At 50.7% G+C, this 10,292-nt stretch overlaps 1 protein-coding gene across 1 annotated transcript in view; it reads left to right on the top strand.

The window, feature by feature from the left end:
• Positions 1–10,292, top strand: part of LOC103903193 (IgGFc-binding protein) — a gene marked incomplete at its 3' end in the record, with an annotated part of 22,984 nt that overhangs the window by 3,568 nt on the left and 9,124 nt on the right. The window contains exons 3-10 of the mRNA XM_009284344.1: positions 1,242–2,462; positions 2,551–2,870; positions 3,119–3,689; positions 4,558–5,159; positions 5,612–6,179; positions 6,886–7,472; positions 8,169–8,736; positions 9,438–9,637. Of these exons, the coding sequence (XP_009282619.1) occupies positions 1,242–2,462; positions 2,551–2,870; positions 3,119–3,689; positions 4,558–5,159; positions 5,612–6,179; positions 6,886–7,472; positions 8,169–8,736; positions 9,438–9,637 (4,637 nt within the window). The remainder of the gene's footprint in view (positions 1–1,241; positions 2,463–2,550; positions 2,871–3,118; positions 3,690–4,557; positions 5,160–5,611; positions 6,180–6,885; positions 7,473–8,168; positions 8,737–9,437; positions 9,638–10,292) is intronic.

Raw genomic sequence — 10,292 nt, 5'->3', positions numbered from 1 at the left:
CGGTTGGACTCGATGATCTTAGAGGTCTTTTCCAACCTCAATGATTCTATGATTCTATGATTCTCAGAGAAAGAAAAAAAAAAGCCCTCGTCTCTTCTGTTTTCACCAAAAAAAAAAAATCCTATCAGCTGTTTCTCACCAAACCCCTTTTATCTGGGTTTTTTTTTTTTCTTTTCAGAAAACGCCCTTATTACCTGTATTTTTTAAGAAAAAAAACTTAATTTTTTTTTTTAGGAAACAGCCACACACCTGGGTGTGTTTTTTCTTAAAATTAATTTTTTTAAAAAAAAGCCCTTATTACCTTTTCTAAGTTGTTTTGTTTGGTTTTTTTTAAAGAAAAACCCTTACTGCCTAGGAGTTTTTCATCAAAAATCCCTTAAAATCTGTTTTGTTTTCACCAAAAAACCCTTATTAATCATTTTCTGTTCAGAAAAAGCCCATATTCCCCATTTTTTTCCAGCAAAAGACTCTTATTTTTATTTCCCTCAGCAACAAAAGCCCTTAGTACCTGTTTTTTAAGACTTTTACTGCAAGTTTCTGCAGCAACAGAAGATTTCTTTCCAGTGGAGTTTTTTCAGGACTTTCTACTGCAATTTCTGCATCCAAAAAAATCTTTTTCCCCTTCCCCCCCCCCCTTTGTTCCCCTTCCCCCCCCCCCCCCGAAGTTTCTATTGCAGGTTTCTGCTGCAAAATGCCCTTATTTCCTGATTTTTGGGGGACTCTTCTACTACAATTTCTGCAATAAACCCCCTTTGTTATGTGCTTTAAAAAAAACAAACCAAAAAACCCCACAAAAACCCAAACCCCACACTTTCTATTGCAATTTCTGCCGCAAAAAGCCTTTATTCCCCATTTTTATTTTTCAAGACTGTGTAACTGTACATTTCTGCAAGGAAAAAAAACCACCCTTATTCTCTAATTTCTAATTTTCAGAAACTTCTACTGCAATTTCTGCAGCAAAACTTATTTCCTCATTTCTTCAGAACTTTCTACTGTGTGTTTCTGCAGCAAAAAATGTTACTCCCTATTTTTTATTTTTTCAGAACATTCTACAGCAGTTTTTTTCAGTCAAACCCCCCTCATTTCTTGTTTTTTGCAGAACTTCCTCTTGCAAGTTTCTGCACCAAAAAAGAAGCAGCCTTATTTCTTGGTTTGTTGGGGGTTTTTTTTGCAGAAATTTCTACTATAATTTCTGCAGCCAAAAAAAAACCCCAAACCCCCTTTTTCCCTGCTTTTCCCAGGTCTTTCCACCGCAACTTTCCGCGGCAAGGAATTCTTCACCGTCTTCTTGCAGAATGACGACGAAGGCACCCAGGCCAACATCCAGCTCCTCTTCACGGCTTACTTTGACTCCACCACGGTGACGGTGACGGTGCACGGTGACACCTTCACCGACACGATCACCCTTGGGAAAGACGAGACGGTTTCTCTCCGCATCCCTGGGAACACGGAGCTTGCAGGCAGCCAGCTTTCGGATAAAGCCATCTTGATTCAGTCCACCAAGGAGATCTCTGTGGTCTCCGTCAACTCCAAAAGTTACACCGTGGGTGCCACCACCGTTTTGCCTGTAGATAGGTTGGGCAACAAGTATTACGTGGTGACGCCAGAGGACACCAAGAAAGAAGGCTTGAAGGAGTTCGTTGTGGCAGCCGGGAAGACTTCGGCCACCGTTTCCATCAACATCAAGGGCAAGCTTTATTACAAAAAGAGGAATTACTCCCCTGGGTCAACTCTCCGCGTCTTCTTGAACCCCTACCACAGCCTCCAGCTGCAAAGCAGCTATGATTTGTCCGGCACTGAGATCACGTCGGACAATGCTGTTGCCGTCCTCAGTGGACACACCTGCGTGAAGATGCACATGGGCTGCGACCACGTGGTTGAGCAGCTTCTGCCTGTCGCCGCATGGGGGAAAGCCTATGTCGTCCCCCCCAACCCCCTGCAGAAGGTCACCGACTTTGCCTACGTTGTGGCAGCCGAGAAAGCCTCCATCACCTACAGCAGGGGTAATTCGGCTGTCGCTGTCGACATCGCGGCCGGGGAGGTCCGCAAGTTTGAAATTAGCCAAAATTCACCTCTTTACGTGAGCGCTTCGGCTGCGATTCAGGTGGTTTTCTTCTTCACCGGTGCCAAGGCCTCGCTTGCACAAGATCCCTTCCTACTCAACATCCCACCCATCTCCACCTACTGCACGTCCTACCGGGTCAGCAGCTTGGAAAACTATGAGAACCACGTGGTCCTCATCGCCCGTAACGCGGATGCCAGCACCACCACACTCAACCAGAAGAGGGAGAGGACCCTGTCCTGGCAAGCGATTCCTGGCACAGATTTCTCCTGGGCCACTGTCACCATGAGCAAGCCGTCGGAAATCCAGAGCGCTGAGCACCCGGAGACACCCCTCGGGCTCCTGGTCTTCGGCTTCCAGAATTATGCCGGTTACGGTTTCGCTGGTCTTTGTGCCACGAGTAAGTAGGAACAACATATGGTTGCGTCTTGCCAACGGCCAGGTCTTCTCCATGGTTGCCATCCATGTTTTTTTCCCTTTTTCTGTAGCTTCTGCTCCACTTCCCAACAATGGCCCGGACTGCGAGGAGAAGTGCGAGGAGGGGTACGGACTAGAAACCGTCTCGACCTGCTGGGCCACCGGTGATCCCCACTACCAAACCTTCGATGGGAAAGCTTTCGATTTCATGGGCACATGCACCTACACCTTGACCAAGACCTGCGATCCGGATCCGACCCTGCCCGTCTTCAGCGTCGAGGCCAGAAACGAACACAGGGGTGACCTGAAAGTCTCCTACGTCGGCTCCGTGACCGTCCGCATCTATGACATTACCATTGCTGTGGTCAGGTCCGAGAACGGGATCGTGAGGGTATGCAAGAAAAATAATTACCAAATCCAAAGCAGTATTATGGTATTTCACTGGAATAACATACTTAATGATGATCTTAAGGGTCTTTTCCAACCTAAATGATTCTGTGATTTGCTGTGCATGAGTCAGTGACGCTACTGCATGGTCATCTCTTGCAAGAAGATACCTCAAAGCTCAACAAACTCCATTTTTTGCCCCATGTTTGATGTTATTTGTTTGTTTTTCATGGTTTTTTTTTTCTCCTCCAGGTGAACAACCATCGCTCCCGCCTCCCCATCTCTCTTGCCCAAGGGAAACTCCGGCTGCAGCAGAAGGGCAAGTCCGTGCAGATTAAAACCGACTTCAACCTGAAGATCCTCTATGACTGGGATGACCACGTGGTGGTGAAGCTCCCCAGTACGCTCTCCGGCAAAGTGTGCGGGATGTGCGGCAACAGCAACGGCAAACCCCAGGATGATTCCCTCATGCCTGATGGCAACCTGGCACAGGACGCCGTGGAGCTGGGCCAGAGCTGGAGGGTGGCCAATGAGGTCCTTCACTGCTGGGACAGCTGCAGCGGGGACTGCAAACGTTGCCCATGGGAAGAGGCAGCGAAGTACAAAGGGAAGACGTCGTGCGGGTTACTCACCCAACGCCTGGGGCCCTTCGAGCGCTGCCATGCCACCGTCAACCCCAACATCTACCTGAAAAACTGTGTCTACGACCTCTGCGTGAACGATGGGCTCCACACCATGCTGTGCCAAGCCCTCAAAGCCTACGCGGACACCTGCCAGGAGGAGGGAATCACCGTTTCTGACTGGAGGACACTGGCACATTGTCGTGAGTATCTCCTGGTTGACAGAAAATCCTCCCCCTGGGTGGGCAGGGCACTGTGACCTTAATTAAGGTGGGTGTAATTAAAGGGCGATGGGATGGGAATGAGCAGAAAACAGGCATAAAAGGGAAATTGCACCAACGGGGATGTTCGTCTCTCCTTAAAGCTCTTGATCTCCCAAATGAGGTGGAGCAGGGTCACTTTGAGTTAGGCTGCACAAAGCTGAGCCTGAAAGGGCTATGGGTCCCAAGCATGCAGATTCATGGGCTGGAAACGGTTATTGCAGTAAGTCCAAGCAGAAAGCCCAAAAAGTCCATGCAGACTCCAGGAAAACCATGGAAACTCCAGAAAGTCTATGTAGAAAGTCCGGAAAGTCCATGCAGAAAGTCTGTGTAGAAACTCCAGAAAGTCCAGGTCCCAAAAGTCCAAGCAGAAAGTCCAAAGAGTCTGTGCAGACTCCCAAAAGTCTCTGCTGAAAGTCCAGAAAGTCCATGCAGGTTCCAGAAGCATGTCCATGGAGACTCCCCAAAACCCATGCAGAAGGTCCAGGGAGTCCGTGGAGACTCAGAAAAGTCCCAGTAGACAGTCCAGAAAGTCCAAGTCCCAAAAGTCCATGCAGAAAGTCCGTTCAGAAGGTACAGAGTTCTTTGAGACTCTGAAAAGTCTCTGCTGAAAGTCCAGGGAGTCCGCGCAGACTTCAGAAAGTGCATTCAGAAGATCCATACAGAAGGTCTGGAAAGTCCATGGAGACTCTAGAAAGTACATGTAAAACTCCAGAAAGCCCACACAGGTTTCCTTAGCGCTCTGCTGCACCTTCTTACGGCCAAGGAGCATTATCCCCACCATGACCACGGTGTCCCATCCCTTTGACAGCTCTCTCCTGCCCAAAGAACAGCAATTACACCACGTGCGGCACTGCCTGCCCCACCACCTGCAACAACAAGGCGATGCCCGCTGACTGCGATGCCTCGGCCTGCGTGGAGACCTGCGAGTGCCAGGAGGGCTTCGTGTTCGACGCCAACGAGTGCATCCCCCAGGATGAGTGCGGCTGCGTCTTCGAGGGCCGCCTCCACGGTCTCCACGAGGAGTTTTGGGGTGACAGCACCTGCACCAAACGCTGCGTCTGCGATGCGAAATCACGGACGGCCATATGCCATTTGGCCAGCTGCCGTGCTGGAGAAGAATGCCGGGTGGAGGACGGCATCCAGGATTGCTATCCCAAGAGCTATGGGACCTGTGTAGCGGCCGGTGCCACCCACTACGAGAGCTTCGATGGCGGGAAGTTCATCTTCCAGGGCACATGCATGTACCAGTTCACTGGGTTGTGCAAGAAGAGCCAAGGTCTGGTGGAATTCCAGGTGCTGGTGCAGAATGGCCACAAGGATGACAAATCTCTGTCCTCCATCGCTCTTGTGACGGTCAAAGTCTACAGCAAAAACATTGTGATCAGCCAGAAACACCCCGGCAAAATCATGGTGAGTTTAGCAAATGTTTCTTTATCTGATCTCCACATTCTTCACTTGCTGCTCCTCGCCCCAACCTCCTTGTCCCATGTCTTCTCTTCCACCCTCACTCCTCCATTTTTTTTCTGTATTGGGTAAGGCTGAATATTTTTCTCCAACCACACTGCTGAGATGCAGAGCTACTAGGTTTGTTTGCCCCACGATGAGATTTAATTGCCTAAATATAAGGATCTCCACCTGAAGCGGGAGATTGGTGCGTGATATAAGCCGTGGAGCCTCAGGCACGGTTCACCTCAAAGCTGGTGGGCATCTGCATTTGGGGCAGATGATTAAATCTGAGAAGTCTTCATCTACACAATTCGGGTGCTTTGGCTGGAGCCCAGATTGCAGGTGACGCGAAGACACAACTTGCCTTTGCTGTTGGATACCAAATTTTATTTTTTCTTTTTCGCTTTTGTCCCCAGATCAATGACCAGTTGGTCAACCTACCATATCTCCACAGAGATAGGAAGATCTCCATCTACAGAGGTGGGCAGGAAGTGGTGGTAGAGGCAGACTTTGGCCTCACTGTCACCTACGACTGGCAAAGCCAAGTCACTGTGTCAGTGCCCATCACTTACGCAAACACCCTGTGTGGCCTCTGCGGGAACTACAACGGGAACGTGGACGATGAGATGATGATGAAGAACGGCCAAGTGACATCAAACCCAGACGCCTTCGGGCACAGCTGGAAGGTGACTGACATCCCGGATTGCGTGGAGCTGTCGCAGGTGGAATGCTCTGCCATCACAGCGGCTCTGCAGCACCAGGAGGCCTTGAAGAAAGGGTGTGGGATCATCTCGGAAGTGGATGGACCCTTCGGAGCTTGCCATGCTCATGTGAACGCCTTCAAATACTTCCAAAATTGCGTGCATGATTTTTGCCTCTTCCCGGACCAAAAAGATGCGATATGCCTGATCATCACCCGCTACGCCTCTGCTTGCCAAGCTGCTGGCGTGACCATCGGGAGATGGAGGACGGACGATTTCTGCAGTAAGTTGGGCTAACTGGCGGGTTTTTTGCTTCATGAGGGGTCACGAGTATCCAAGGAAACCCCAGTCCTGGGCCAAATTCATGTGGCGACAAGCCAGAGGTGGGAATCATCTCACTTAGTGGTGCTTTATCCCACCCAAAGTCTGGGTTGGTCCCATCATCTCTGTTTACAGCCAATGCCCAGAAACAAACCCTTCCAGGGAAGAAGATGTCTCATCCAGCTACGATGGGTCAAATAATTTAGCCCCAATAAGCACCAATTTCTTTGCATTGGCTAAAACGAGAGTGAGGGCTAATTGCCTGGATCGCTTAGAGAGCGAAACACAGAAGATGCACCAAAAATATCTAAATTAGGGGAGAGGGACCTGCCCTGGAAGTTGATTGGGGACCCAACGTGGGAGCGATTCTGTTGCTTGAGGGAACGTCCTCGTTTCCCCCCGGAACGATGGGAGAAACCAGGTGGTTCAGGGGCCAAAAACCTCAGAAGGGTTGAAATGTCCCTTATGGACACCCCTTCTTCCCTCGTCATGTCCACAGTGAACAAGAGATGAGACTTAGCCATGAAGCAATTGGGTAAAAAAATAAAAAAAAATCTACATCTGGTGAACCTCGTCACCGGGCACAACTGTGTCCCTAATTGCAGGAAAATTGCAGGATCCGGCCTGTAATTTCCTTGCTCCTAACGAATCGCCTTGTCTCGTGGCAGATATTTCGTGTCCTGCAAACAGCCACTACGAGATCTGCTCCCAGGGCTGCAGCCAGACCTGCAGCAGCATCTACACCCCGCTGAAATGCTCGGTGCGGTGCAGGGAGGGCTGCACGTGCAACGAAAACTTCGTGTTCAGCGGCGACGAGTGCGTCCCCATGTCCCAGTGCGGATGCCTCTATCAGGGCTTCTACTACAAGGTGGAGGAGACCTTCTTCCCCACCAAGCAGGAGAAATGTCAGTGCCAGGCTGGCGGCACTGTGGTCTGCCAGAAAATTTCTTGTCCCCGAGGCAGCGAAGGCAAAGTCATCGATGGCGTCTTCCAATGCCTACCTGCCACGCTTGGGCCCTGTGTGGCCACTGGTGACAGCAACTATATGTCCTTCGATGGAATGGCTTTCAACATCACGGGCACCTGCTCCTACATCCTCACTGAGACCTGCGCCGGTGACAATGTCAAGCCATTTGTTGTGAAAATCAAGAAGGACGCCCGGCAGAAGAGGAAGGTCTCCGGCATCCACGCGTTGTCCATTGAAGTCTATGGGCTCACGTTGACCTTGATGCGAGGCAAGAGGGGAGCTGTCATGGTAAGGCGGTACTTTGTGGTCCACCTCTTTCTAGGCGCAAACGTGCTGGTGACAAAATCTATGGGCTCATGTTGACTTTGCCATGAGGCAAGAGGAAACAGTTGTAGCAGGTCCATGCTTGATGGTCCACCTCTCTTGGGATGCAAACATGCTGGTGTCAAAGTCTATGGGCCCATGTTGACCTTGACACAAGGCGAGAGGGCAACCATCACAGTAAGTTTGTGCTTTGTGGTCCGTCTTTTTGAGTGCAAACATTTTGGTGACAACGTCCACAGGCTCATGTTGACCTTGGTGTGAGGCAACAAGGGACCTGTCGTGGTAGATCGTGAAGCATAGCTGTACCTCTTTTTGGTTGCAAGCATGCTGGTGTCAAAGTCTACAGGCTCACGTTGACCCTGGCGTGAAGCAAGAGCTGCATGGCCACAGTAAGGCCATGTTTTGTGGTCCACCTCGTCGGGTGTGAACATGGGAGGCCAAAAATTGTTTTTGCTTGATGAAGGGAAGACCTCCCTCCTATGTCCAAGACAAAGCCATGCTCATCCCCACTTTGCCTTCCATTTTCAAAGTGGGAGCCATAAATTCATTAAAAGGTTGGTTGGAAGGTGTTTCCCCTGATGTTTTTTGCTCCTGCCTCCATAGCCGCCTCCTTGTAGCGTCCTTGAGGCTCACTGGAGGATTTCTCTCTCCCTGTCCCAGGTGGACTCCATATCCCACCACCTCCCGGTCATCCTGAGCAAGGGACGGGTCCAGGTGCACCAACATGGGATGGGCGTCCTGCTTCAGACTGACTTTGGCCTCGTCGTACGCTTTGACCTCCTCCACCACGTGACGGTCACAGTCCCGCAGAGCTACCAGGGCCACCTCTGTGGGCTCTGTGGCAACTACAACGGGAAACGGAACGATGATTTCCTCCTCCCTAATGGCCAACGTGCCCCCAACGCGATGGTCTTTGGCTCTGCTTGGAAAACGACTGACGAGTCCTGCAGCGATGACTGCCCCAAGGATGACTGCCCCGTCTGCACGGAGGAGAAGAAGGTTGTCCTGCAGAAACCCAACTACTGCGGCATCCTCACGGTCCCAAAGGGCCCCTTTGACTCCTGCCACCGCCTCATCAACCCAGACCTGTATTTCCAAGCCTGCCTCCATGACCTTTGCCTCGCTGAGGCTGACACCCACGTCCTCTGCCAGAGCATCCAGAGCTACGCCACCGCTTGCCAAGACGCCGGTGTCGTCATTGAGGCTTGGAGAAGACCATCCTTCTGCCGTAAGTGGGGGTCGCGGGTGGGAAACATCCTCCATGGCCGGGAAGTCACATCTCCTTGGGATTAATTGAAAAATAGGCAGGGCTTTACAATTTATTTCTAAGGGATGCTGGGGCCGGGTGTCTGTGCTGACCACCCTTGATGCATGGGGTGATGCAAACGGTGCTGTTGGGTTGGGAGCCCAGGGTGGGGAGGACGATGATGGCATGAAAAGAATTGCACCTGGGAAAAGCCAACGCAAGGGGGTGCGTTTTCATTGGCGCTGGGGATGAATGAGAAAAGCCAACGCAGGCGCCAACCGGGTGTGTTTCCATCCATGTTTTGGGCAAGCAGGAGAAGCCGACGCAAGTGCCATCCAGGTGTGGGTTTTCGTTGGCATTTTGGGCAAGTGGGAAAAGCCAACAGAAGCGCCAGCCCGGTACATTTTCGCTGGTGTTGAAGTGCAAATGCGAAAAGCCAACGCAAGCGCCAGCGGAGTGAGCGTTCGTTGATGCTGGGGGCAAACAGGAAAAGCCAACACCAAGGAAAATTCACCTTGTTGGTGCTTGCGTTGGCTTTTCCCACTTGTCCCCAACACCAAGCGCCTACGGGTTGCGTTTTCATCGACGTTCAGGCTCTGCCATCTCCCTGGGGTGCAAGCCTGGGCTGGCACCGCTCTTCCACCCGATGTTGGGTCTTGGGATTATCACCCTTTTCCTTCCAGCCTTCAGATGCCCGGCCAACAGCAACTACTCCCTCTGCACCAACTTCTGCGTCAACAGCTGCACAGGGCTTGAAGATGCCTCCAAATGCCCCAAAACCTGTGCCGAAGGCTGCAATTGCAATGAAGGGTACATCTTTGACGGGCACAGCTGCGTTCCCAAGGACAAATGTGGATGCTTTGTGGATGGGAAATATTACAAGGTAGTAATCTCCCGAGTTGGGGGTGGGGGGGTGTTGGGGTTTTTTTAACATTTTCCTCCTGCCTGCGTTGCAGCACGTTGCTCCGAAGGCGACGTGTGCACGGCCCAAAGCACCTTGTGGAAAAAACCACCCTCCAAATCGTCCATCTGCCAAGCGATTCTGTGGTTTCATATGAAGAAAACTGGGGCACTTCCGTCTCCTTTATCGCTTGGCATAAAGGTGCTAGCCCAGGTGTGGACGCCCAGATAGTAGCAATGCTTTCCACAGCTGAAGGAACTATATAATAACGTATTTTTCCTTCAGAGGAGGTGGAAGAGAGCAAAGGGATGGGTTTTTCTGCTTTTTTTTTTTTTTGCTTACAACAAAAGTGATAAATTCCTCAGCAATTTTGCATTTTGCAAAGCTGCTTTGGCATAAAGGTGCTAGCCCAGGTGTGGACGCCCAGATAGTAGCAATGCTTTCCACAGCTGAAGGAACTATATAATAACGTATTTTTCCTTCAGAGGAGGTGGAAGAGAGCAAAGGGATGGGTTTTTCTGCTTTTTTTTTTTTTTGCTTACAACAAAAGTGATAAATTCCTCAGCAATTTTGCATTTTGCAAAGCTGCTTTTTCTCTCCAGCAGACCTCAATATGTGATTCCCCCCCCCCCCACCA

This window comes from Aptenodytes forsteri, unplaced genomic scaffold (assembly GCF_000699145.1).
Source record: "Aptenodytes forsteri isolate BGI_AS27 unplaced genomic scaffold, ASM69914v1 Scaffold999, whole genome shotgun sequence".
Lineage (NCBI taxonomy): Eukaryota > Metazoa > Chordata > Aves > Sphenisciformes > Spheniscidae > Aptenodytes > Aptenodytes forsteri.
Note: the sequence above shows the minus strand (reverse complement) of the source record. Positions and strands in the feature narration are given on the sequence as shown.